At 42.9% G+C, this 14,261-nt stretch overlaps 1 protein-coding gene across 3 annotated transcripts in view; it reads right to left on the bottom strand.

The window, feature by feature from the left end:
* Positions 1-362: 362 nt before the first annotated feature.
* The window catches only part of nr5a2 (nuclear receptor subfamily 5, group A, member 2), a 111,907-nt gene continuing 98,008 nt past the window's right edge, over positions 363-14,261 (bottom strand). For 2 of the 3 annotated variants that reach the window (XM_039002071.1, XM_039002072.1), the window contains exon 7: positions 3,826-4,073. In XM_039002071.1, the coding sequence (XP_038857999.1) occupies positions 3,826-4,073 (248 nt within the window). Of the gene's footprint in view, positions 4,074-14,261 lie in introns of all 3 variants that reach the window. The other variant, XM_039002070.1, reaches the window with a different exon arrangement.

The raw sequence follows: 14,261 nt of genomic DNA, 5'->3' as shown, positions 1-14,261 counted from the left end.
ATTTAATTTGTAACTTTTTGTAATGTTTTGATGAATGACGGACGTGTTGTTAATTAGGTAAGAGAATTCAAGGCTGTATAAATGCATATATCGAATGAATAAGGCAGCACTTTCTTTTACCAAGTAGTATGGAATAGTGATTTCAATGTCTCCCCCCAAAAATGTGTTTAAAATAAACATACAGTACTCTTCACTGTTAAAATAATCATTTTCACTGTACATAAAGGTGCATATTTGCTTAAATGCAACTAAAAACCTCCCCATTAAATGAACCATGTTGCATTCTGATTGAATTAACATTACTCTGTGTAAAAAATGAATGAACGGTAGAGTCACCTGCAGAAAGTGACAGCAAGGCGGTGTTGGCATATAATTATTTATTGAAATATGAAGAAAAAGTCCATCAGCTTTGAAAGAAACTCCCCAGAACAGGAAGTGGCAGGACATGGTGTCAATATGGGGGGGGGGGGTGTGAGTGTGTTTCTGAGTGTGAGAGAGAGAGTGTTTGAGGACTTCCAAGGCAGCTGTAGAACTTTACCAGAACACACAGAATGAGATGGGGGACTGATAGAGATTGTCATTCAATACACACACTTAAGTATGGTAATGGATTCATGCCAAAATAAAAACATAAAAATGTATTTATTTTGGACTATTGTTTTTCGATATCAGTGGGGGGTTTTCACCAAAGTGCATCGCATTTCGTAATAACGTGCATCTATCGCGACTACATTTGTATTTGTTTTGGCATGAATTTGCTTCCATAGTTAAGCAGGGGACGAGAATAGAAAGTACAATACTTCATGGGGTTTAAAGCCAAAGGTTTAGCCAAAATAGCTTTTTTCTGTCTTTTATAAAACATACTGCTCAGAATGGATACGGAATCAATTATTTAACCAACCACTAACATTTACAAAAGCAGAAATGTATGTAATGTAGATACCAAAAAATATTTTTGAATCACAGACGAATGTGAGGTGGATGATGTGATGGTGTTGAAGTGTACGTTATAAGGGAAGGAACGAGCACAGGTTCCATGCTGTAAAAAATACTTGTGACTCAATACAACCCATAACGTTGAAGAGCAGCGCTGTAGCGCAATTGAAATTTGAAGGTTCTGATTCAGCTGACATTTGCAGCGTTTACCGTGAATGCAGTCTCCACGATTGCGGGAACAATGCCTTTAAATTTCTATTGTGCTGTAGCGCAGGTCTTCAGCGCTACTGATTGAATCGAGCCCTTGATCCGTTTTGACGTAGATGACTTACAAAATGTAGACAGGCGGACTGATATATATATATGTATGTGTATATATATATATATATATATGTATCACAAATGTTTGGGGCATTATTTGTGTAAGACAACAATGTAATTCCACAAACGGACATTACGGAATGCCAAACTTCTGGACGGCTGGGGGGGAAAGCTGTTTGTTCGTTCAGTTATGACACATCACAGGTAACCACAGCTCACGGGACAGATGCAGTCTTTGGTATCAAACAAACAGGGCTGAAATGTGAAGCTAGTTGAAATTCAATGATAAGAAACAACTGATGCAAGGACAGTAACAATCACACCCATTAACTTAAATACAATACTTATATTTTTTTCCAATTTACAGCTCAGTATCCCATAGACATGTAATTTTTAAAAAATGACGATAATTTGTAAGATAATTGTTTTGTTCCTGAACTGCATCAATACATTTAAAAAAAAAAAAACATGCAACAGTAAACACATATATTTGGCTTTGTCACCTTGCGCTTATAACACACAAGAACAAAACCCAGGGCTGGATTCAATCTGTATCGCCGAAGTATCGCGGAAGTTCTGCGTTAAAATTGAGAGGTCATTTCAGATTGAGCCGACACAGGCAGCATTTACCGTGAATGCAGTCTCCGCGAGGGCTGGAACGTTGCCTTTCATTTAATTTGCGCTATGAAGCGGATCCTCAGCCCTACGAATTGAATAGAGCCCCAAGACGCAATAAATTATTTTCATTTTTAAGCGTAACCAGTGACATACATTGAAAGCTAGAACATTGACAAACAAAAACAATTCTAAATAAAACAAGTGTCTGAAACTGAACTCTAACACAATATGCACATTTTTTGAATGCCAACAGAAAAACTGTTAGAAATTAAATGTCTTTAAGTGAGATTCCTTTTTGATTTTAGTGTCTCACGACATAATTAAGGACTGGACAAAGAAACAAAGAAAAAAGTTAAACACTGTACACACCAAAGAAAGCAAACCAGAGGAATCAATTTTGTGTTTTTAGTTTTTTTTAGGAAATCATTGCTTTGCAATTTGCCTTGTCACAGTTATCTCCCACAGGACCGCTTGAATGTAAACACCACTTGAATTATTCTTATTTTTATTTTTTTACATTAATACTTTATATATATATTTGTACATATTTTCATTCACATCTGCACGGTTAGCTAGCATCGTAATGAAATAAGGCAAGACTCACATAACTGTGACATCACAAATGTATAATACTGATACTTAAGGTTTTGTTACTTTTTTTGTTTGATGTTGTTCTGCAGCAGGCTTTGGTCTGTTCGGACAAAAGGCAGCGTTTCTCAAATCTAGAATCATGCTTTCTTTCCAGTTCTAACGAAAGGGATACATATTTTTTGGGGGAAGGGGAGCACACTCCATATCTGTCTATGCAACCATAAAATAGCCATGTAGAACATTCAAATAACTTATCTATGGTGTGTAAAACACATTTTACTGAGGTAAATGGTAAACACTGTTGATATGAGATCCTTTTTGGGGGTGGTTACAGGGTGGATTACAAAGAGGAGCCTCAGAATGACCAAGAGGAGGAAAAAACTAATGTTTTCAAAAAATAGTTTTTTTTGTTCTCTTCTTTTGTTCTGTCATGTTTTAATTCATTTTGTTCATCAGTTTTTTGGTGACTGGGGCTGCACACGAGTCTCTGGTCCGGTTCTGACGTTTTCACCAGTTCTTCGTTGCTGTCTGTCTGTCTGGCCTGTTAGCCATGCAGCTTCTTTGAAGCCGCTGGCTAAAGAGACTCTTGTCCAGCTGACAGTCTGCTCTGGTCGGCCCAATGCAGTCAGCTAATACAATACCAACACTGAAAAGCATGGGCCAGTCTAAAGAGAGCGAACCACCCACACGCCTTTGGCCAAAGTCACTGCTCTCTTCTGAAACCCTCACCACAGATATCATAGGGTGGCTGGCACTCTTCATTGCTCAAAACCCTTCAACAGTATGGGAGGTGCAGAATACTCATGGTTTGCTTGTTTGTTACTTTAGTTACAGTCTGCTAGTCCTTGTATCACCTTGATGGTTTGTGTTTTTATTAAAAGCAGGGGAAAAAATTATCTCCCATGTACAGAGTCCAATGTACAGTTTTCAAATGTTTTCGCTGTTTCTCTCCGTCTCTCACAGCTTTACCCAGGGCCCCAGACACACCTGTCTTAAAGTAAAGGGATGTGTGTGTGTGTATATGTAATATGCATGTTGTATGAATTTGAACGTGTGTGCTTTTGCATATGTGTTTGTTTGTTTGTGTGTGTGTCTGTGTGTGTCTGTGTGTGTGTGTGTGTGTGTATACACAGCATTTGTAAGTGTGGGTGTCAGTTTCTGCATGTGTTCTTTCCTGTTTGTGTGCCAAGGATGGTTGATAATTACGATGAAGGAAAAGGACTGATGCCTCCCGCCCCAGAATCACAAAGTCTAGCTCTAACATGGGCAGAGTTTGTTCTGAGTCGGGTAAGGGCTGGAGTCTCAACAAACAAAACCGCAAAAACTAGTTCAGGGTCCAGCGTCCCGCCTGCAGTCTCATCAGGCTCTCTTGGCGTGTAGCATCTCGATGAGCAGGTTGTTGCAGGGCACGTCTCCGTTCAGGTGCTTGTAGTAGAGGTACTCCTCGGCCTGGAGGCTGATGGCTCGGATCTCAGGCAGCCGCAGGAGCAGCTGGCCAAACTTGTCTGTCTGCTGCGGGTAGTTGCACATGACATAGTCCAGCAGTGCCGCGTTCACCTGCTCCTGGACGCTTTCCACCAGGTGGAAGTTCTCCAGGTTCTTCACGTCTGGAAAGAGAGAGGGGGAGAAACAGGAAACGGTGGTTAGCATTTGAAGGAAACCGAAATGATCAATAGCAACACATCAGGTTGCGTATATTGATCATTTCTCAGATGCTGGGTATAAAAACCTTCATATATCACGAGTTGAGGATACCTGTACACTAATTTTAGGCCCTGAAAAGTACACCATATGTACACCTTCTCTTAGTGACATGATTGAAGAGGCTAACATTCCAACAGTGGAAAGTCATGGAAAGCAACCAAGAAACTAAACTGAACAAAAATATATAAATGCAACATGTTAAGTGTTGGTCCCATGTTTCATGAGCTGAAATAAAATATCCCAGGTGCTGAGGAGTATGTCTGTAAAAAAGCCCTTTTGTATGAAAAAACTCATTCTGATTGGATGGGCCTGGCTCCCAAGTGGGTGGGCCTATGCCCTCACAGGCCCACCCATGACTGCGCCCCTGCCAAGTCATGTGAAATCAATAGATCAGGGCCTAATGAATTTATTTCAATTGACTTGGCAATCCTCAATCCTTTCATGAACTGTAACTCGGCAGAACTTTTTTGTTGTTGTTGCATGTTGCGTTTATATTTTTGTTCATGTATAAATGGACGATACATATTTACATTTAGTTCACATAACATATATTAGATTTACATTTTCAAAACTTAGCAGGTGCTCTGATCTAGAGCCTGAAACAAGTGAGTAACGTGGTACTGTAGATGCTTTATCCAAGACAGATTAAAAAAGTTTCCAAATTCTCCCCCTTCTATATTTCTTCGCTCTGGATTCTCTCAAGAGAATCAAATCGAAAGAGAATCAAATAAGAAAGAAAAAAAATTTCCTCTGAGAAATTCTCCCCAGGAGTATATGAATTATGTAGGGCAGCATTACAGCGATGGAAGAGTCTTTAAAATGAGTCCTTCTCCATTTCAAATTAAGCACCTAGACTACTTTACTGGCGTGTACTTTACACTTTTGTGTGGACATGGCTACATTTAGAATTGAAATCAAACTGTAAAGAAAGCTTATGACCAGTGACACATTTTCGTGTTGGAAAATATTTGAAAATATTGAAAGAATATAAACGTTTTACTATTAAAGTTATATATATTCCCTGTTTCATACAGTAGCGGCTTTTCCATGTGGACTACAGAGCTTGGATTCTTTGATAGGATCAGAAATAAATACAGCATGGCCACCTGGCTAAATGAATGTCAGTGCACTACATAGTAATGTATGCGCACCTAATGATAGGTGTCACAAGGCTATATTTAATCAAATACAGAGAGAGGTGTGTGCATGGATGTTTGTGTGTGCGCAGTGGCTATCTGTGTGTGATCTTTTATACATCTTTGACCCCTGGTTGAGTGGGCTCTGGGAGCCCCTGTGCTCTCTGTGCTGGTGGAATGTGACGGGTGTCCCCATGTCTGGCTGACACACACACTTAGAACAGACCTCCCGCCCGCCTAGCCAACTCTAAGAACCTGAAATGATCTGCCTCCTCGCTACCGACACACACACACAGGCTCCATTGCTGTGAACACTGAGACACACGCACGCACCCCCCAAGACACATTTGGGCTGTGAAGCGGAGAGAGAGAGACCGTGAGAGAAAGAGAGAGAGAGAGGAGGAGGAGATACATCAGCGCCTAATGAGGTCTAAAGAATGAGAAGTCATTCAAGGCACCTCACTCATTCTATGATGCTCTGCACCGCTTTACTACAATGTGTGTGTGTGTGTGTGTGTGTGTGTGTGTGTGTGCCTGTGTGTGTGTACCTGTGTTTGTATTTGTGTGAGAGTGTGTGTTCACCCTGACCCCAGTGTTACACGTAGAGGCTAAATAAGGCCAAGAGAAGGGCAGGAAGAGAGATGAGGGGGAGGAGAGGCTCTGCCATTGACAAATGACCCTCCAAACAGACATTTGCTTTTTCCTGCCTGCTGCCACTCTGTGGTCTGTCTGTCTGACCTCACATCAGCCTCATCAACATCTCCCAAATGAGCTCCAACCAATTGACTCGGTCAATAGAAAAGAGGACTGTGACTTATGGTGTTAATGTTAGGACATACATCACTCCGAGTGTGTCTGACACATGTCATGTTCATTAGGACACGCCTTAGCAAAACATTTAAAAACCGTTTGTCAACAGAAAACTAAAACTTAAGGTTACTTTTATAACCCCAGTTCTCTGATAATGTGAGTGAGATGTATCACATATGGGGATCGCCAGGATCACCAATATTCTCGGAAGGACCTATCAAAAGTGTCTGTTGGAGACAGACAGGTATAGTGGTGAATGAGGCGAGACCCTCATCTCCTTATAAAGGAGCCACACTCCAACCTTCTGGTCATTCTCACTTACTTACTGACTTTATTGTCCCCATGGGGAAATTTTGTTGCAGTCTCATGTACACTTTTAAAGTGGCGTTTAAATACAAAACAAATGAACAATACAATTTTCATAACAGTTACATAGCAATGAAACGAGACTAGCCTGCTGGCCTTACTGAGTCGATAGGAACATTAGCCCGAGCTATTTAGGAGGGATATCACACCTGGCACAAATGATTGTCTAGTTCTGTTTTCCTGCTGAGGGGTGCCCTATACCTGCGCCCAGAGGGGAGTAGTCCAAAAGTCCAGGTACAGGGGGTGGCTTGAGTCTAAAATGATTTTGTGAGCCTTGCGGAGGGCCCTGACCATAAAGATCTCATCCAGGCATGTCTGTTTGACTCTCTTCCTTGCGCTCTTGCTAGCAGGGGAATGTGGTGATACATCTCACTCGAAAGTACTTGAAGTTCTCTTTCAAATACTTGTTTTGATAGATCACATATGGGGATATGGCCAACTCCCGTACTGCAAAACATGCTCTCCAAAGCCTAGGGTAGTCAGAACCGAGAAGGTGCAACATCAGAACCAAGAAGGTGCAGAAACAACCCGTCGGGAAAAACATAACAAAGTGAGGGGAAGCCCAATACGTGGCACACAACAGCTCAGTTTAATAAGATACACTACATGACCAAAAGTATGTGGACACCAGCTCGTCGAACATCTCATTCCAAAATGCAAGGCCAATATAGAGTTGGTCCCCCCTTTGCTGCTATAACAGCCTCCACTCTTTTGGGAAGGCTTTCCACTAGATGTTGGAACATTGCTGCAGGGGCTTGCTTCCATTTAGCCACAAGAGCATTAGTGAGGTCGGGCTCTGATGTTGGGAAAACTAGGCCTGGCTCACATTCGGCGTTCCAATTCATCCCAAAGGTGTTCAACGAGGTTGAGATCAGGGCTCTGTGCACGCCAAGCTAGTTCTTCCACACCGATCTCGACAAACCATTTCTGTATGGACCTTTCTTTGCGCACAGTGGCATTATTATGCTGAAACAGGAAAGGGCTTTCTCCAAACTGTTGCCACAATATCGGAAGCGCAGAATTGTATAGAATTGTATGCTGTAGCATTAAGATTTCCCTTCACTGGAACTAAGGGGCCTAGCCCGAACCATGGAAAACAGTCCCAGACCATTATTTCTCCTCCACCAAACTTTACAGTTGGTACTATGCATTGGGGCAGGTAGCGTTCTCCTGGCATCTGCCAAACGCAGATTCATCCGTCAGACTGCCAGATGGTAACGAGAGATTCATCACTCCAGAGAACGCGTTTCCACTGCTCCAGAGTCCAATGACCGCGAGCTTTACACCACTCCAGCCGAAGCTTGGCATTGCGCATGGTGATCTTACGCCTTCTGTGCAGCTGCTCGGAGATGGAAACACATTTCATGAAGCTCCCGACGAAAAGTTGTTGTGCTGACATTGCTTCCAGAAGCAGTTTGGAACTCGGTAGTGAGTGTTGCAATCGAGGACAGACGATTTTTACGCGCTACATGCTTCAGCACTCAGCTATCCTGTTTTGTGAGCTTGTGTGGCCTACCACTTTGCTGCTGAGCCGTTGTTGCTCCTAAACGTTTCTACTTCACAATAACAGCACTTACAGTTGACCGGGGCAGCTCTAGCAGGGCAGACATTTGACAAACTAACTTGTTTGAAAGGTGGCATCCTATGAAGATGCCACGTTGAAAGTCACTGAGCTCTTCAGCAAGGCCATTCTACTGCCAGTGTTTGTCTATGGAGATTGCATGGCTGTGTGCTCAGTTTTATATAGCGGTCAGCAACGGGTGTGGCTGAAATAGCCGAATCCACATACTTTGCATATATAGTGTATATCCCAAAACCAGAGCCCAAGAGGTAAAAGCCTCTGTAGATAAAGGCCCTTTCAGGCTCCTCCGAAGGCTGTCATAATCGCCATCATAAATCAATATAATAGTCCCCATAATCGGGTCGGATATCGTCGGAGAGGAGCCCATCCTCTTTCGAGGGTAGTTGCCTAATGAGTGAAGCGCATAACACCCTTACATGACCTCTCGTTCAATCCAAGTAGATGCGCAACCCATGTACTGGACAATGATGGCTATGCACTTCTGGGGAAAGCAACAGACGAAAAGCCATGGGCTCCAAAGTGCAACAATGAGAAAAAGTTGACCTGGGCACAAGGATGGGTTAAGGTACATTTATCTGAAAAAATGCCCCTGGGCAGAGATTGCGGGCGTGAACAGTGGCTGGTAGAGCACAGTCCACACTCGCTTAAGGATGCCAAGGGCAGTAGCAAGGCAAAATATGGAGGAATATTACACCTCCACGCTTATCAGTGGCTAGTAGCTGCTGTGAAAGTATATTGAGCACAATAAACATGTCCCAGGACAAGCTAAGACTTAGAGACTGGGTGTAAGCGATGTGCCCTCCTAGGAACAACATTACATGAATAAACTCTACTACTGTAGGGGCCTTGGCAGGCCAAAAAAAGCGTCTACAGGACTTTAACAATGACGAAACCTTCTCTCCGCCCCAAAAAGGTTTCGCAAGGAGCATAAGACCATGGAAAACAGAGTGTAGGCCAGAACAAAGTATTTCGTCATACCACTTACCAAGAAAAACGCAACTGTAACACAGAGAGCGTGCACAAACCTTTCCAAGAGTCCCGGGCCCTATTCACTTGCTGTGTCGACGGAAAAGAGAGGGTAGCCAACACAGGAGGAAAATAACACGGCATCACCCTATTTTCATGGGTGTGTCAGCTCTCCCACCCCCCATGGCTCTCACAGGGTCGTAGCTTCTACCAGGATGCAGCAAGTCAGTCCGCATAGATGCGGGAAGTGAGCTCTCTCGGGAAGTCAGGCAATATAGCCGGAGGAAGAAGGAAACAACTGCCGTGCAGTAATCCTAATCATTTGGCATAGGTGCCTGAGAAATGGAACAAACAGAGCAGTTGGTTCCGTGCAGTTAGAAAGCACTAGTTGGACCACTGGTGTTTAAAATGTATATATTTTTTATCTATTTAGTTGTGCCGTTGTATTGGTATCGTTGTTTCATGTCCGATGGTGTTGGTCCAGTGGTGTTGTGACATATCATTTGTGCCGCGTGCACCTTGAGCAAATTCATTGTATCGTTTCACTTTGCCTGCAAGAACCATGATGCACACATTCTGATTAGGCTTTGCTGTAGCGCAGACTCTGAGTTTTAGTATTTATTGTGGAACCCCATTAGCTGCTGCCTTAGTTTTTACAGTCATGCTTATTAGTAACTGGAATAAGCATTTTATAAATGTGTCAAGTGCAGCGTCTGGTTGGTCCTCATTACACACCACAGACCAGGAAATATTCTTCACATCTTCAACATAGGAATCCCTACAAAACGTGTTACATGACCTCTTGTACACTACATTAGGCTTTGGAACTTTGGTTTTCCTAGATATGGCTACTATACTGTGATCACTACATCCGATGGATCTGGATACTGCTTTAGAGCACATTTCTGTAGCATTAGTAAAGATGTGATAAATACATGATGATTTCATTCGTGTGCTGTTTGTAAATAACCTGGTAGGTGGACTGAGAACCTGAACCTTTTTCTTGAGTGGGCAGCTTGATGAAAGCCAGTCAATATTTAGGTCATCCAGAAAATATACACCTCTCAGTTGATATCACATACATTATCAAACATTTCACACATATTATCCAGATACTGACTGTTAGCACTTGGTGGTCTATAGCAGCTTCCCACCAGATGAACCTGTAGCCACTTTACTTCTACAGCATTTAACACGAGATCCTCTCAAAGCTTCACATGAATATGACTGAATATGACCTCTAATGCAAATAGCGAGTGGAAACCGCAGCCTACAAAACGGTTGCTCTCAGCTGAAAACTGCATGTCCGGCAGTTTGCGGGCTGTCATCGAGTAGCTAACAAGTAGATGGTTCGAAATAATCAGTAGGCCTAATATGACATGATTGAAATATGTGAAATACAGTGGTGGTCCGTGCCATTTAAGATGAGGGAGGACAATTAAATGTTTTCACGAGCATGGCCTTTTCTATTACACTCAGTTCAAAGTAACATTGATAGTTTCAGGCTACTACACGATACTCAAATGTTCCATATAGCCATCATGAGGTTGCTACAACCCAGCCTATGAATGAACGTTTACGATGTAGGTGCACACAGGTCGAGATACAAGTTTCAGGTGACAGACAGTGACACATGGACAGACAGTGACACATTCAATGCTACCTTGCACACTCTTGCCTGCATCTAGCTGATCTAGGGTGTAATCATTAGTCCAACAGTTGCAAACAAAAGTTTCTATTGGACAAATTCAGGTATGTTCGTCCCCATTTAGTTTGTTTTACTTCTGTTTAATATATGCTAATAAATGTTTTTCAACAGAAATCGGCAGAATTAACATACCCCTGATCACACATGAACACAGTTAACTTTCATAGCTGCCACTATGCGTGCTCTCCTCCTCTCACCTTTTCCCTTAGCTTGTGGACTTCAATGCACAACACATCAGCTGTAAGTGACCAGGCAAAATAAACTTTCCAAGCCAAACAATATCATAACCGCTACACACAGCCTACATCATTGTCACCATATACAGAGTGCTGTTGAGGCTACTGTAGACCTTTACTGCAAAACAGTGTGTTTTAATCAATCATTTGGTGACACGTGCATAGATTTAGTATAGTTTTATCTAAAAATCTATTTTTATGAAGTTCACTGTGGAGGATGGTCCTCTCCTTCCTCCTCTGAGTATCCTCCACTGGTGAAATATTTAGCATTTAACACCATTCAGCATTTTTGGCATCCATTTTCCCCATTTAAATCGGTTAAATCACGTTGTTAAAATGTTATCATTCAGTTACATAAAAGTAACAGACCTTGTTGAGCCCCATATGTGAGCGCAGCAGCGCACCATGGCCGCTTTGCGGTTACAATGCAGCCAAGCTGTGTCTGTATGCGCCAATGCACAAAATGAGAAAGCACAGGATATTTGTTTCGATAAAAAAAGCTCTGCCTGGCTTGGTAAGTAATACTAATCCAATAAGCCATTTCTACCCTTGTTGCATCAAATATGTATGCTGCTGAGACAAGTACATATATATATTTTTTAAATGTATTTCATGATGACAGCGCTGACAGCGCATGATGACAGCGCAAAAAAAAGTTCGTCGAAGGAAAAGCAGAATGGTCAGTTTAATATGTTTGCTTAGATCACACTTCCTATTCCTCATACTTTCCTGTAGTATGTAGCCTACTCACTGTGGTTGTTGTTCAAAAGGCCACTAGTAAACAGAACGACAATTTCGTAGCCGAGTCCTTCATGCAGGCTACAGATTTGTATAAATATAAAACCCCTTAAAAAAGGCAAGATTCTCAAGGTAGACTACAGTAGAATGTTTTTTGTTCAAAATGTGTGGTCTTTGTTTCTATTCATCAAATTTGCCCTACAGAATAACTAAATACGCAGGCTGTATATGAGTAACTGGCGAGAAAAAAAGTGTTTATGAAAGAAATGTTGGAGACCCCTGCCCAAACTGTTCAAATATGACCCATACTACCGGGGCTATATTTTATTATTTATACTGCAGAGTCGGAGCCTTCATTTATGGATATATATATATATAGCTGCTAAAAAAATCTAATTTGATAATGATGAATTAATCATTCATTACCAAATATTATATTTATGTGAACATAATCAATGACCAAATTTAAATACAAAACTTCAGTTTGCATTTTGAAGTTCTTGTTCAATGCCCTACCAGATAACACTACCGTATTGAGAAAGACAATTGTTAAAAGATAAGTTCAAATTTGTAATTGTATTACATTATTGCGTCGCATTATTTATGACAAATCCTTATTTGGTAAAACAATATTATTCCTGTCAGGCAACAAGATCTCACAGTCTCACTGCAGAATTAGACGTTCATCCACGTTCTCCAAACATCAAATTTCAAAGCTGTTCCAAACGTCTAATTTCAAGTGTGAAATGGTCTGGTTCAGGGGCCTAGCCTGAGTCTTGGCAGACTGCTGCGTTGCCGAGGAAATCAGTTCAGCTGTTGCCCCCTCCCAGCTGTGAGACTGGGGTGAGAGGCAGGAACTAATGACTTTTGCTTTCTTTTTCATTTTTAAATGTTTTATTTAACCTTTATTTCTGTGTTGAGTATGTTACACCTCTGCCACATGGCAGGGACAGTGGGCCCGAACAACTCCTTGGGTGTCACTGGGGCATCCAGGAGGTTCACTTTTTCTTTTAAAAAATGTGGTTCATTTGTCTCATTCAGCAGACTCTCTTTTCCAGATCGACTTACAGTTAGCGCATTCAACTTAAGATAGCTAGGTGGGACAACCACATAGTCATAGTAAGTACATTTTCCCCAATAAAGTAGCTATAAGCAAAGTCAGTGCTAGTAGGGGAGAAAAAAGTAAAGTGTGAGTGTTAGTTCCCGAAAGGCAAGGGGTTAGGAGTGGGTGTGAGGTGGGGTTGTTGTGGGATTATTTAAAATACTCTTTGAAGAGGTAGGTTTTCAGGAAGATGGGCAGGGACTCTTTGTCCTAGCTTCAGGGGGAAGCTGGTTCCACCATTGGGGTGCCAGGACAGAGAGGAGCTTTGACTGGACTGAGCAGGAGCTACCCTCCCATATGGGTGGGAGGGCCAAGGGACCAGAGGTGGTAGTACGAAGTACTCGGGTTGGGGTGTAGGAGGAGCGGGGTGACATGGGAGAACTGGTTGAACACCAGGCAGGGTGCAGCGTTATGGATAAGTTGCAGGGGTTTGATGGCACAAGCTGGGAGCCCAGCCAACAGCGAGTTGTAGTAGTCCAGACAGGAGATAACAAGTGCCTGGATTAGGACCTGCGCCGCTTCCTGTGTGAGGTAAGTTCGTACTCTACGGATGCTGTAGAGCATGAACCTGCAGGGCAAGTCACTGCTTTGATGTTTGCAGAAAATGACAGGGTGTTGTCCAGGGTCATGCCAAGGTTCTTTGCACTCTGGAAGGGGGACAGTGTGGAGTTGTCAAACGCGATGGAGAGGACTTGGAGCGGGCAGGCCTTCCCCAGGAGGAAGAGCAGCTCCGTCTTGTCGAGATTGAGGTGGTGGGCCGACATCCAAGCTGAGATATCTGCCAGGCACGCAGAGATGCATGTCACCACCTGGCTGTCAGAAGGGGGGAAGGAGAAAAGTAGTTGAGTTCCATCTCAATAGCATTGCCATTGCATAGCAATGATAGGACAGACCATGTGAGGATATGACAGAGCCGAGTGAATTGAGAAAAGAGGAAAGGTCCTAGAACCGAGCCACGGGGGACACCAGTAGTGAGAGTACGTGTTGCAGACACAGATCCTCTCCACATCACCTGGTAGAAGCAGCCTGCCAGGTAGGATGCAATCCAAGAGTGTGCAGAGCCTGAGACACTCAGCCCTGAGAGGTTGGAGAGGAGGATCTGATGGTTCACGGTGTCAATGGAGGGGGACAGGTCTAGGAGAATGACAACAGAGGAGAGAGAGTAAGCTTTGGCAGTGTGGAGAGGAGAGCAGTATCGGTTGAGTGACCCATCTTGAAGCCTGACTGGTTAGGGTCAACAAGATCGTTCTGAGAGAGATAGCGAGAAAGTTGGTCAGAGACAGCACGCTCAAGTGTTTTGGAAAGAAAGGTCCTGTAGTTTTTGACGTCAGAAGGGTCGAGTGTTGGTTTCTTGAGGAGGGGAGTGAGGAATGGGAGGTCTCCAGAGATGTTCAGGAGAAGCTGGGCGGCCAGACCTCACTAGGATTATATCTGGAGGGAGACGGAA

Source organism: Salvelinus namaycush, chromosome 10 (genome assembly GCF_016432855.1).
Source record: "Salvelinus namaycush isolate Seneca chromosome 10, SaNama_1.0, whole genome shotgun sequence".
Taxonomy (NCBI): Eukaryota; Metazoa; Chordata; class Actinopteri; order Salmoniformes; family Salmonidae; genus Salvelinus; species Salvelinus namaycush.
The sequence above is the reverse complement of the archived record's forward strand: the minus strand, read 5'-3'. Positions and strand labels throughout refer to the sequence as shown.